This window comes from Cnephaeus nilssonii, assembly GCF_951640355.1.
Source record: "Cnephaeus nilssonii genome assembly, chromosome: 20".
NCBI classification, from domain to species: Eukaryota; Metazoa; Chordata; class Mammalia; order Chiroptera; family Vespertilionidae; genus Cnephaeus; species Cnephaeus nilssonii.
In genome coordinates, this window is record NC_137091.1 from 37,924,538 (window position 1) to 37,939,246 (window position 14,709).

Below are 14,709 nucleotides of genomic sequence, written 5' to 3' on the forward strand. Positions count from 1 at the left end.
GCATATGATTAAATACTCTACACCACTTTTTATTAAAACCATGTCATAGTCTATAATGGATGGATGGTTCAAAGTTTATTGAACTATCAGCTATTGCTAGACATCTACATTTGCTTCTCCCTGCATTTAATCCTTTACCTCATATTCTTGCTACCTTCCGAATGACTCAGACTCCTCCCACACTTCCACCCTGGGACTGAGTAAAGCTATTCATTCCTGGGCCGTTAATAATACTGGGGAGAGAGTGTGCCTAGGCCAGGGGTCCTCTATCTGCTGTATGAAGTCCACAGATGGATTTTGTTTGGCCTGCATGGTGTTTTTAAGTATTTGAATTTATTGTCAACATTAATGAGAAGATTTCACTTGAAAGTGGATTTTTGACTTCTCTTGAACATCAGCTCTGGCAACAATGGACCCACATTCAGATATGGCTGTCATGGCTGAGGTTGAGCTGCTCTCTAGACTTAAGGAGTAGGTTCTCTGTCAGCCCAGTTGACTTTAGTTACTTGTCTGCTCGCTTCTGCTTGCACTCAGCCTCACTGGGGGTTCTTAAGACCCAGATTTGAGAACACCCTCATTCAAAACAAGAGCTGCATCGGACAAGAGCTGCGTGGGGCTTCTTTTGGAAGTCAATGTAGTTGACAAGAAAGCTCTGAGCTTAAATCAGGAGAGATAACTATATTCGACTGGGCTGGACCTGGCTCTAGTTAAATGATCATGTAATTTTTTTTTTTCGTTAAGCCATTTGCAAGTATTTATTTAGGTAAGAGATCATAGACCATGTAATTAAATACCCATCTGTTAAGTGACCTATATGGCTAGTTCTTAACTGAAGGATGGGAGGGAAGGTCAAAATGATAGGGTGCAGTTAAAGATGGATCTAACTTGATAAAACTCCCTAAGTGATTTGATATCCACTTCCTTGAGAATGGCTAGCTTACCTGTCAAAGATCATCGAATCTAAATAATAATTATTACATGAGGTTAAGAGCTCAGGCTCTGGATTTGAATCCCAGCTCTATCATTTACTTGCTGCATGATCTTGGGCAAGTGACTTTACCTCTCTGAGCCTCGTTTCTCATGTAGGACCTGAAAAGTAGGAAAACAAGATTTCCCTCTTCAAACCCCACTTTAATCTGAGATTAAGTTAGGATGTTCTGTCATAAGGTAAGGACCCTGTATAAATGTTGATTACTTTTACTATCCACTTCCCAAGGTGGTTGTATTAAATGAGATGACGAACCAGGTATATAGTCAGTGTTTCAGAAATGGTTATTTATTATTATTTTCACAGAAAGTCTAGAGGGATACATTAATTTGTCATTGCCAACGGGGGGAAAAGAGAACTTGGTGATGATTTGACTGGGCTTGGTTGCAATAAAGGCAAACTTCTCACATAGGTTTGAGTCTGAAGTCTGGAAACTGGGAAGATGAGGAATGGGAGACAGGAGGAAAATATGGATTCCCTGTGAAGTGATAGGTCTAAACCTGAAGTAGAAATCTGAGATGCCTTTTGGGTAGAGACCTGGAAGACAGAACTAAGAGCTCTCAATGCAAAAATAAAAGAAGAGTTCTCAATGCAGAGGGAAAAAAAGGAAGCATTTGTTTTCATTGTTGTTTTCCTTTTTGTGGAAATAAAATACTAGGACCTTAAACAATGAAGGCAGGAATCATATCTGATTAATCTTTGAGTTCCCTCCGCATAGGGCTGGCACTGAGTAGGAGCCACCAGTTTTCTTTGTGACTTAGTAGAAATTTCTTTCCTCTGTCTGAGCCTTAATTTCCTTATCTGAGAAATAAGAAAAAGCATACCTACTTCTGAGACTGTTTTAAGAATTCAGAAATCATGGTTTGGAAATTGCCTGGCTAGAAGTAAATGGTGCCTGGTGTGACAACTCACAATACATCCACCAGAATGGAAAAAAAATTTTTTAGGATGGAAATATTAAATGTATGCACAATTGGGTGATAGTGTAAGTTAATATAGTTTGACAGTATCCACTAAAGCTAAACACATACCTACCTTATGACCAGCAATCTTGAATATATTCCCATATGTTCATCAAAGAAATGTACTAGAATATTTATAGCACCAGGATAACTCCAAACGGGAACCTATTCCATTTTAGGCGTATTTTGTATGGAAACCAGACATAAATGAAAATGAAAGAACTATTCCTATACACAATATGAATTTTGGAAACATAATAGTAAGTAAAGGAAGCCAGATATACAATACACACTATACAGGCCTATAGGAAGTTCAAAACAGACCCAATTAATCCATGCCGTTAGAAATCAGCTAAGTGGTAACTTTCAGAGGAGATGGGTGGCAGAAAGAGCATGTGCAGGAATTCTGGGGGCTGCTAATGTTTGGTGTCTTGACCTGAGTACTGATTGTACAGGTGTATTCACCTTGTGTGAATCATTGAACTATAAACTACAAATTGTACATGTCTCTATTTATACTTCAGTACGGTTTACAGGTACACCTCATCTTTATTGTGCTTTGTTTTACTGTGTCTCACAGATATTGCTTTTTTTTTTTTTTGAGGTCACACTATTTATTCCCCACACATTACTCTTGTCACCATGGCTAGCACTCAAGAGTGGGGGCCACCTTGCCATCCAAGTGATGACTGCAGCGGTGGGTGGTGGCCCTTCTTCCTACAAGTTCCCTATGACACGCGGCACTGGGTCAACTTTGCAGACCAGCGGGGAGCCTCCCACACTGCTGCCAGCACAGGGTCTCAGCAGATTCACCCGGAGACCCCGCCTAAGCAGGGAATGCAGGGGTGTCCAAGGTGGCCTTGCGCCTTAGGCAGGCGACCCATCCCTGGCTTGTGTGTTTGCCCTCCCTGGAGGCAGCTCTGGCCTGCTTGGCAATTGCAGGCTGAGGAGGGGGACACCAAGGGCCCCAGAACAGGAGGGGGAGCCCGCTGGGAGTCCATTGGCCGGAACACACAGCAGGTTGGGACAGGTATTCCTTTTTTAAGTTGTGGCAACCTTTCCTGGAGCAAGTCAATCAGCACCATTTCTCCAACAGCATTTGCTCACTTGTGTCTCTGTCTCATTTTGGTAATTCTCTCGATAGTTCAAACTTTTTCATTATTATTATATTTATGGTAATCTGTAATCGGTGATTTTTGACATTAGTATTGTCATTGTTTTTGAGGCACCATAAACTGCGCCCATATTGATGGTGAACTTAAGTAATAAATGTGTGTGTTCTGATAAATGTTGTGTATGTTCTGATTGCTTCACCGACCAGCTGTTCCCCAACCTCTCTCTCTGTCCTTGAACCTCCCCGTTCCCGGATACAACAATATTAAAATTAGGTCAATTAATAACTGTACAATAGCTTCTAAATGTATGAGTGAAAGGAAAAGTTGCATTCTACCGCTGGTGAAGATGAAGTGAAAATTGTTGAAATGACAACAAAGGATTTAGAATATTATATAAATTTAGTTGATCAAACAGTGACAGGATTTGAGAGGATTGACTCCAATTTTGAAAGTCCTACTGTGGGTAAAATACTATTACACAATATGGCATGTTACAGAGACATCATCTGTGAAGAGTCAATTGATGTGGCAAACTGCATTGTTGTCTTATTTTAAGAAATTGCCGCAGCTACCCCAACCTTCAGCAACCAACACCCTGATCAGTATCAGCCTTTAACATGGAGGCAAGACCTCCACCAGCAAAGAGATTAGGACTCGAGGAAGGCTCAGATGATGATTAGCATTTTTAGTAATATTGTTTTAATTATGTATGTACATTTCTTAGACATAATGCTATTGGACACTTAGACTACAGTATAGTTAAATGTAACTTTTATAGGCACTGGGAAACCAAAAAAAAATCATGTCACTTGCTTTATTTCGATATTTGCTTTATTGTGGTGGTCTAGAACCAAACCCACAGTGTCTCGCAGGTATACCTGGACTTAATAACTGTAGCTGGTGTGGCGGCGACAGTGTATCCCTGGAACCAGGAGCACTGGCTTTGGGGACAGACAGATTTGGGGCCCCATGATCTGGCCTTTGTGACTGGCAAGTGGCTTCAGGGCTCTAAGTCTGTTTCCTTCTTTGTAAAACAGAAAAAAATGTCAAGATTCAATTAGTTGATGCTCAGAATGTAACCGGAAAATCAATGGGTTCTGCCTGTCACTACTGGAGCCAATTAAGCAGAGACAGGGTTGAATCATATATGAGTGTTTATTCCAATCCTGCCGGCAGTGTGGGAGAGCAGCAGGTCATCCACAGAAATCTGCTCTGCAGCCCTCCGCGCCCCCCACCCCCGCCCCCATAAACCAATTGCTTATATGGGGTAGGACAAGGATTACATGGGGAAGTAGGGATTACAGGCATGGGGAAGTGGGCTATGCAGGCTGGGGTGGGACTCCATTGTTTGGGCAACAAGGCTGTTAATCTCTCCATGATAATATATTGGCCGTTCTTGAATGAGAATGGCTCCAAGGTTGATTCCCAGGTCCAAGGTTGACTCCCAGGTCCCGGGGGGTGTACAACTCCTAGCCAGGTCAGAATGTCCTTTTTTTAAACACAAGGCATTCGTGGTTAACAGAGCGTGATAATATTTCCCATATCCATAGCTAGTCCCCAATACTCTATTTTGTGCCCTAACAATAAGACTTAAGTACAGGGCCTAGCATAGGGCTGCAGTTCCCAAGGTAAAGAACAAAACTCGACCCAGTACATTTGTTTATCTAATTGGCTTTATTAGCGATTTGTGAATTGGGCAGCATCCCACCTAGCAACTAGAAGGGCACTCAGGTGAGGTGTAAGGTTTTAATAATGGAAGGTTTTAATAGGCAGAGAGAGGGTGGGACTAAGAAGTTAAAAGAGCAGACTCTTCCAGGCCAGGATACCTTCCCGTTTGGAGGTGGGCAGGGGGTCTTAGGGAGATACCTCCGTAGTGTGGATCAGGAAACTCCTGGGCGGGTCTAGCAAAAAAACGACTCCATTTTGGATCTTTCCTTCCCTCCCTCCCTCCCTCCCTCCCTCCCTCCCTCCCTCCCTCCCTCCCTCCCTCCCTCCCTCCCTCCCTCCCTCCTTCCTTCCTTCCTTCCTTCCTTCCTTCCTTCCTTCCTTCCTTCCTTTCCTTCCTTCCTTCCCACCGCTGCCTCGCCTTCCCCAGCCCTCACGCGCCTGGGGCACACTCGCCTGGGGCACACTCGATTCACTGCTAACGATAAGCAGGGTCTGCGCCCCCGGGTCACACGCAGGGCGAGCCAGGCCTACTCGCCCCTCCGCGGACAATCCTCCGGAATCCTCGGGCGCAGCCCACGTGGAGCTCCCCAGAAAGAAGCCCCGCCTCCAAAACAGAGCGAAGAGACTAGGCCACCAAACCCCCCGGGGCAGATTTCTGACAAGCTCTTCAACCCCAAGAGCGACAGGGGGTGTCCTAACCGGTTTGGCTCAGTGCATGGAACATCGGCCTGCAGACTCAAGGGTCTCAGGTTCGATTCCGGTCAAGAGCTTGTACCTTGGTTGCGGGCACATCCCCAGTAGGGAGTGTGCAGGAGGCAGCTGATGTTTCTAGCTCTCTATCCTTCTCCCTTCCTCTCTATAAAAAATCAATAAAATATATTAAAAAAAAAAAAAGAGCGACAGGGACGCCCGCCAGGTGGCGCTATGCAGGCTGCTGCGCACGCGCACCGCCTGCCCGAGGCTCGGAGAGCGCCCGGCGCGCCTGGGGGCGGAGCCCAGGGCCACGCCCTCCTTTCCCTCCGTCCAACCCCGCCCGACGGCGTCTTAAACTACGTTTCCCACCATCTACCTAGGCCCGCCCCTTCCGGTGGCGGCAGCGGAAGCGGTGACTGGGTCAGGCCGGACCACACTCCGGCGGGCTTGGTCACTATGGAGGAGATCGGCATCCTGGTGGAGAAAGCTCAGGTCCGGTGGGGGCTGGCTCGCGGGGACGGGGCGACACTGATCTGAGCGAGGTGCCGAGTGGCTGCAGGGATCCAGCCCGGGTCGGGGTGATTTCGGAGCCCTCAGGGGCAAGTTTTGTGCCGTTCCGAGGCCTGGGCGGCCCAGCGATGTTAGGAGGGGAGGAAGGCTCGGACAGCGGGGCCAGGGGGATGAGTGATGGAGAGATCTAGCTGGCAGTGCCTAGTGGCCTCCGGGGCCCGGCGGGGCTGGAGATGGGTCAGGTGGTGAGTGCTGTGTGGGACTCGGCTGTGGGGCTGAATGGTGCCGGAGGCTGGACTGGGTGCTGACTGACGGTCGGGCTTGACTGGCGGTGGAGGGCCAATGAATAACTGTGGTCTGGCCCACGGACATTGGGGGCCTACCGGGCGAGCTGGATGACAGGAGAGCCTAATTATTGTGAGTTGGGGTTCTGTGACATGAGGGATCTTTTGGGGGTAACGGTAATTCCAGAACTATTTGAAGGCACGGTGACTTAGCCTGTGTGAGAGCCATGTGACCTTAGGAACCTGTTGAGGGGGGGCTGGAGGGCATTGGAGTCTGATAAGGAGTTGGTGAGACATTTAGGCCCTAGTTGGGTGACACTGGGGACATGTTACAAGTGGCATACGGTAGCAAAATATCTGTGTGGAAGGCTCGTTGACGTAAGGGTCCTACAAAGGGGCTGGAAGTTTCCAGGGTCTATTTAGCGGGGCTGAATGATGTCAGGAGCCTGCTAGGGAATGAGAGACTTCATGGTTAAATCAGATTTTTTTTTCATGCGGGGACTCTTCTTCCAACCTGTGTTTCCCACCGTGTTCTAGGATGAGATCCCAGCACTGTCAGTGACCCGGCCCCAGACTGGCCTGTCCTTCCTGGGGCCTGAGCCTGAGGACCTGGAGGACCTGTACAGCCGCTACAAGGTACATTCAACCCCAACCCAGGCCCTGCACCGGGCCCAATGTCCCATACTCCCGCCACCTTCTACTACTCCCTGGCTTAGCAAGGCCTAGAGCCATCCCCTCCCCTCCTCTCCCCTTTCTGCTCACAGAAGCTGCAACAAGAGCTGGAGTTCCTGGAAGTGCAGGAAGAGTACATCAAGGACGAGCAAAAGAACCTGAAGAAGGAATTCCTCCATGCCCAGGAGGAGGTGAAGCGAATCCAGAGCATCCCACTGGTTATCGGGCAGTTTCTGGAGGCTGTGGATCAGAATACAGCCATCGTGGGCTCCACCACAGGTATGGGAGGGTGGGGAGCACCTCATTCACTCACTGGCATGTGCCCAGAACTGTGCTAGCTAGGGTTGGACAACAGAAAACAAGGCAAGACAGTGTAATGGTGTTTTTCAGGGTATTTTGTTTGAGTCTGATGCAAAAATGGAACTAGCTTTTACATTCTTTCCCTCTGTTTGTATATATGTAATTTATATAGTAAAAGTCTGACCAAATGGTATGTAGCCTTACAATGAGTGACCTACTCTAATTGCCTTTCCATCCTGTTCTAGTCTTTTATTTAAAACCATGTTCTGGTCATGACTCTCTAAATTGATTTCATGACCACTTCTGGGTTAGGACCTGCACTTTGAAACCATGGGTGAAATGTTAAGAGATTGGGTACTGGTAAGGACTCAGTATACAGTAGCTGCTGTTATTAACACAGGTCCAGGCCTTGCCTTGATAATGGTCATTGACTCTGTATCTTATCTGGCTTTCTTGCTTCTGGCCGCTGCTCCTCTGGACCAAGCCATGTTCTTATAAAGGTTGTAGGGAAAAGTGTGTGTTTGGGCCTGGAATTGGACTGATGGGCTGATAGTGAGGTAGTGACGGGAGGGAGAGATCCGTAATGTGTCTCTGACCTTTGGACATAGGGGGACAGTGAGGCTATCCCTGAAGTGGCAACATGGTCAGAGGAGTAGATTTAGGAGACAGTGAGTGCAGTCTAGGATATCACAGGGAGGGCCTGGGTGGCTACTGGACAGCCAGGCCTGAAGGTCAGGAGAGAGGTTGAGTCTGGAAAGAGATGTATACATCACCATCAATGTACAAAGTGGATTGGAGAGGTGAGATAAGTCAAGCTTGGGGCTCTTGCTGGTGACTAGGGACTGGGGGCCTGCCTGAGACAGATCCAGGAGAAGGACAGTTTTGGGGGGAGATGTGAACACATAGGGACACAGTAGGTGAGAGATATACAAAGGAAATCTCGGGTGGGGCGGAGCGGGGGAGGATTCCAGGAGGTTGCTGGTCACCGGGTCTGTGTGAACATGGGGAACAAACTACAGGAGGCAGGCTAGAGGTGGGGGAGCAGCCTGGGTATGAGTGAGAGATACTGGTGGCCTGGACAGCACAACTGTGAGGTCATGGGGAGAGGACAGTTCCGGCACTTCTCTTTTCCCTTCTCCCTTTCTGTCTTCTTCCCAAAGGCTCCAATTACTATGTGCGCATCCTGAGCACCATCGATCGGGAGCTGCTCAAGCCCAATGCCTCGGTGGCCCTCCACAAGCACAGCAACGCCCTGGTGGATGTGCTGCCCCCTGAAGCGGACAGCAGTATCATGATGCTCACTTCAGGTGGGGGGGGAGCCTGGGGCCAGGGAGGCTGAGAGGACCCTGGGCACCAGGCTGGGAGTCCCAGCTCTGCTCTCCCCCCAGACCAGAAGCCAGACGTGATGTACGCAGACATCGGGGGCATGGACATCCAGAAGCAGGAGGTGCGGGAGGCTGTGGAGCTCCCGCTTACACACTTTGAGCTCTACAAGCAGGTGAGGGACTGGAGGTGGCAGGGAAGGAAGAGGCCCTGCTGACTCTCATGTTAGTGACAGGATTCCCTGGCTCATCCTTCTTTCTCCACTTCTGCCTTTCAGATCGGTATCGATCCTCCCCGAGGCGTCCTTATGTACGGCCCACCCGGCTGCGGGAAGACCATGTTGGCAAAGGCCGTGGCTCATCATACCACTGGTGAGCTGCTAGTCCCTCCCAGAGCTCTGACCTTCTGGGCTTTTCCCATCTGTCTTTCTGCTCTCTCATCCTCCCCAGGAAATGGCACAGCACAGTGATTTAGAGCACACGTTATGGGGTCAAAGCCCCATTGTGCTTCTTAGTCATTGGCTGTGCAGCCTTGGACAGGTGACTTTACCACATGCCTCAATTTCCTCATCTAATAGAAAACTCCACAGCATTATTGTGAAAATTAATAAAATAAGTCAGTGTTTTATTATAGTGGGTTGTGACCCATTAGGAATTCCAATTCATGGGTTGTAACCAGCATTTTAAACAATGAAACAGAACAGAAGATATGAGTTTATCCCATACTAGTGGCCTGGTGCACGAAATTCGTAATCCCTCAGCCCGGCCTGCATCCTCTCCAATCTGGGACCCCTCAAGGGATGTCCGACTGCCGGTTAAGCCCCGATCCCATCTCGCAATGAACATCTATCTCGCAATCCAGGACCTCTGGCTCCTAACCACTCACCTGCCTGCCTGCCTGATCGCCCCTAACCACTCTGCCTGCCTGCCTGATCACCCCAACTACCCCCCACTTCTGGGCAGTCGGACACCCAACTATCTTCCCTGCTGGCCTGATCACCTCCAACTGCCCCTCCTGCCAGCCTGCTTGCCCCCAACTGCCCCCACTGCCCCCGCCCCCACCAGCCTGATCGCCCCTAACAGCCTCTGCCTCAGCCCCACCACCATGGCTTTGTCCAGAAGGACGTCTGGAAGGTCTCCTGGTCTAATTAGCATATTACTCTTTTATTAGTATAGATAGGAAGATGTCATACTGTTTTGAGAAACTTGTTTCACACACACGTGCACACACACACATATATAGGGTGTCCCCCAAAAATGTATGCATAGTCTAAATGATTATAAAGTCAGTGTTTATTAACATACAGTCATTTACAAAATTGAAAAGAATCTATAGAAATGCATACTTTTTTTTGGTCAATGTCCTGTTTTCAAACTGATGACCATTCTGGTCCAGGCACTGCTGATAATATGAACATCAAGAATCATTTCATTCAATATTTGTTCGCCCGCAGTTTGTTGACAGTTGCTGGTTTTGTACCATAAATTTTATCTTTTATGTATCCCCATTAAAAAAAAAACAAAAAACAAAAAAACAGTATAGTGGCACCTTAGGATAAATTTTCTTTGTTCAAAGCTTAGTTTGGCTTCACCCATTATTTCAAATCAGTTAAACCTGAAAAGGAGTGAAAATTAAATGAGTTGTCAGCTGCTAAAGTGTGTATAAATTTTTTTGGACACCGTATATATTGTGGTTGTTTACAAATGTATTCCTGTAGGTTCCAGGCAGAATGTCTGGAAATCAATGTATTGCTATTTATAAAGCCTAAAGACAGGGCTCAGTACATCTTAAAATCTTCATACATGTGAGGCAGGGAGCAGTAGAGAGCAGTGGTTTAGCAGTGGGTTTTTTGGACCAGACTGCTGGGTTTGAAATCTGGCTTCCCTACAGCTACTTATGTAAGTTAGTTTATGTAACTACTCAGTAGGCTAACCTCTCTGTGACTTCCGTTTCCTATTTTCCTGGGTGGTTCAGAGGATGAGGTCAATATAAAGCTTCTAGAAGCTTACCTGGCATATAGTAAGTAGGCAGTGAATATTAGCCATTGTCAAGATTGTTCATTTGCTTAGCAGTTCATTTGACTTCTGCTCTCCAATGCCCTGTGCTGGGATACGACAGTGAGTCAAACTTGTCCCTGCCTTAGAGAAGCTCCCAGCCTTGCTGGAGAAAAAGAACTAAACACTTATAACTTAGTCATTTAGTTAATATTTACTGAGCACCTAATATGTGCTAAGCTGAGTTGTAGGTGCTGGAAACATGGCAGTGAACAGAGTAGAGTCTCCATTCCTCATGGTCATGGAGGTGGTATCTTAGTTGGGGAAGCTCTTGAACAAATAAGTGAATAGATTATGTCACGTGGTGCTAAATTCATGAAGAGAACAGCTAACAGAATAAGGGACAGAGAATAATAGAGGCTGCAACTTCACATGTTAAACTTTAAGAAACAAATTAAAAACGAGGGGCCCAGAACAAACCTGTTTTCAACCCCATTGCTAGTTGTCGATTATGTCAGAAGGTGTGCCTGTGGGCCCTTATTGCAAAGGGGAAGTCGGAGCCCATGGTGAGGTAGTATGATTCCTTTGTGTATGGCAGATTGTTTTCTTACTGATTTTTCAACTGCTCTAGAAATCAGATTTTTTTTCCTTTTTTTTTAAAAAATATATTTTATTGATTTTTTACAGAGAGGAAGGGAGAGTGATAGAGTTAGAAACATCAATGGGAGAGAAACATCGATCAGCTGCCTCCAGCACACCTCCTACAGGGGATGTGCCCGCAACCCAGGTACATGCCCTTGACTGGAATCGAACCTGGGACCTTTCAGTCTGCAGGCCAAAGCTCTATCCACTGAGCTAAACCGTTTAGGGCTCAGATTTTTTTTTCTGTATCTTGGTCCATGCATGTCTCGAGCTCTTCTCCACAGATATGTTAAGGCACAGATGCATTTGTTTTTTGTTTGATTTTATAATGTCCTGATAGTTAAAAGTTGGACAAAAAAAACAGCACATCTGTGCACAGGGTTCATGACTTGTGCTGCTGGGTTGTTATGGGATGCAAGCAGATGGCTGGTCCTTGACGCTGGATCTGGGACCCAGTCCAGGGTGTAAGAGAATAACCTGGCTACTTGGAGTGGGCATCCAAAGGAGGGGCTGCCCTCAGGAAATCCCCAATTCAGTTAAAGCAGAATGGCCCTACAGGAAGCCCATCCGCATCTAACCGTTGTCATCTTACTGTCAGCTGCATTTATCCGGGTCGTGGGCTCGGAGTTTGTACAGAAGTACCTGGGTGAGGGCCCCCGCATGGTCCGGGATGTGTTCCGCCTGGCCAAGGAGAATGCACCCGCCATCATCTTCATAGATGAGATCGATGCCATCGCCACCAAAAGATTTGATGCCCAGACAGGGGGTGAGTGTTACCCAAATAGGGTCCGGGGTCTTGGACAGGCCTGTCGTACATAATGCCCTGGACTAACTGTGTTTGCATACTCCAGCTGACAGGGAGGTTCAGAGAATCCTGCTGGAGCTGCTAAATCAAATGGATGGATTCGACCAGAACGTCAATGTCAAGGTTCGGGGTTTGGGATGGACAAGGGGAGGTGTGGTATGAGAATTGGGAAGGTAGGGCTGGCATGTGAGGGGGCAGTTTTGGTGGGAAGGAGGGTGTAGTGGGGAGAGAGGTCTGAGCCAGCCTGTTTCCAATGCCAGGTAATCATGGCAACGAACAGAGCAGACACCCTGGATCCTGCCCTGCTGCGGCCAGGACGCCTTGACCGTAAAATCGAATTCCCCCTCCCTGACCGCCGCCAGAAGAGATTGATTTTCTCCACTATCACCAGCAAGATGAATCTCTCTGAGGAGGTTGACTTGGAAGATTGTATCCTGCTCTGGAAGGGAGGGGAGGGCCACAGTTGGGAATGGGAATTGGATCTTCACCTCCACCCCTGCCTTCACCATGACCCAGATTATATGGGGGCGGGGGGGGACTAAAGTCCTCGAAGGGGTGGTGGTGACAGACAGCCCCAGGATGACTTCCTGCTCCAGGCATTCGCCCCATCATGCAGGGAATGGTTTCCTTAACTCACCCGCTGCAGATGTGGCCAGGCCAGATAAGATTTCAGGAGCTGATATCAATTCTATCTGTCAGGAGGTGAGTGATGGTTTTTCTCTGGATCCAGGCGTCCTGGCCGCAGAGGGGGTGAAGATCCTTCCTCTTTCTGATCACTCCATTGCAATCCTGTCCCTCGTTGCCTCCCTGGGGTAGTGGGCCCTGCTGTCTCTTCCTCCACCATCACTGGGGTGGGGGGTGCGGGGAGTACATTTTAACTCTCGTCCCTTACAGAGTGGAATGCTAGCTGTCCGAGAGAACCGTTACATTGTTCTGGCGAAGGACTTCGAGAAAGCATACAAGACAGTCATCAAGAAAGATGAGCAGGAGCATGAGTTTTACAAGTGACCCCTCCCCTAACCACAGGACCCAGGGACTTCCCTCACCTCCCCAACCTCTGTCCCCAGACCAGTTCTCCTTTCTCTTTACCCAGGGTTGATTTATTCAATAAATACACAAGTTGAGTCAATCTAGTTTCTTCTTAGAAGTTTAACTCCTTTAGTATCCTGGACCTTGAATAGGATCCTCTGTGCCCCTCCTGTTCTTCTGACAGATGAGTGGGTGAGGTACATGGCCTGGGCTACAGCTTAAGAAGCAAAGAACTCAAAATGACTTCAGAAACTTGGGGAAAGGGAAGGAAAGTGAACTTCAGATCACAGCCTTGACCACAAAGTAAAGCCCCGTACATCTTCCACCCCCATTTCCTACAGGTAGAAGACCCTTTGAGTCTTTGGTGAGCCCTGCCTTCCTCACATTCAGGAAATACCAATGAAAGAGACAAACCCACAGAGTCTCCCTGAGCAGGGATGGGAGGATATAAGAGGGCAGGTTGATTGCCCAGGATCTGTGACTATCTCTGGTTCTTCTCCATATTGTCTTGTCAGGGTGTAGATGCATTTGGTTGGACCAATTCCCACTCTTGAGGTCTCTGTTCAGATACCTCTCCCTCTGGGCAGCCTTCCCTGGTGCCCCAATTTGGGAAGGAGCCCTTCCTGTGTACATCCCTGGCACCATGCAAGTACTCTGCTTGGCTAGACTTTCTCATGTGCTTGCCTGTCCCCCAGACTGAAAGCCTGTATAGGAGTCGGGGATTATAGCTTGACCACACAACAATTCCAGTCTCAGTCAGCACTTACACATGGTAGACATTCAGTTGATTGAACAAATATATGAATGTCACTGTATACTTAGGAGCAAGACGGGAAGGTGTATGGGGAATCATGAATCATTGAAGGACAGGTGATTCCTCCATTAATGGGCAGAGCAGAGAAAATTCTCCCTCCTTCCTGAAACCTCACTAAAAGGAGACACAAGGACACAGCAGAGAGGAGATGGTAGCAGTGCAGTTTTGGAAAGAGGCAGATCTGGGGAGGCATGAACCTGAACTAAAGGGAAGCACAGAAACGGATTCCCATTTCAGAAATCAGAGGTGCCAGGTTCTGAAGGGGGCTGGAAACAGGACTTACCTGACAGGTTATATAAGAACCTGAATTCATACATCCAGTGTGATTAGAACCTGGTGTGTACTAAGTAAACAAGCTGTGTGATTCCAGGCCCATGACCCTTCTCCAGCCAGGCTGAAGACCTCAGGTTTATTCGGAAAAGGCTGACGCAGTGATCTCTGGGCCAGTGGGCCTGGAGCATGGATGAGAGGGGGTTCCATGCTCAAGACAGGATTAAGTGAGAGCCCAGGCAGGCAACTGAAAGCTCTTCTGAGGAAATGGCAGCATGAGAGGAAAGTGAGCTAGTAAGACATCTTTCACAGTCGCCATTAATACCTAAAACTGATGAGTTCACAAAAGCATATAATTTAGCAACACGGAACTAAATTTCCAAAGAAAGAGGATGGGAAGTCATCGCCTCTTGGAAGCAGGGAAATAAGGGGTGAGGGTGCCATGGGAATGCGTTCTGTTTGTTTCGTTCTATACTTTCTACAATATTTGACCTTTTTATTTTTTTAATATATTTTTATTGATTTCAGAGAGGAAGGGAGAGAGAGAGAGAAACATCAATGATGAGAAAGAATCATTGACTGGCTAGCTCCTGCAACTCCGGAATGTGCCCTGACCAGAATTGAACCCTGACCTTGTTCA

At 47.7% G+C, this 14,709-nt stretch overlaps 1 protein-coding gene across 1 annotated transcript; it reads left to right on the forward strand.

Annotated features, from left to right (window-relative positions):
- The first annotated feature begins 5,830 nt into the window (after window positions 1-5,830).
- Window positions 5,831-13,105, forward strand: PSMC4 (proteasome 26S subunit, ATPase 4). The gene is made up of 11 exons (XM_079799777.1): window positions 5,831-5,918; window positions 6,758-6,856; window positions 6,985-7,171; window positions 8,353-8,499; window positions 8,581-8,690; window positions 8,793-8,886; window positions 11,750-11,917; window positions 12,003-12,079; window positions 12,217-12,385; window positions 12,603-12,658; window positions 12,851-13,105. Exons 1-11 carry the CDS (start codon window positions 5,883-5,885, stop codon window positions 12,962-12,964), a joined length of 1,257 nt encoding a protein of 418 aa, XP_079655903.1. The 5' UTR covers window positions 5,831-5,882; the 3' UTR covers window positions 12,965-13,105.
- The last annotated feature ends 1,604 nt before the right edge of the window (window positions 13,106-14,709 follow it).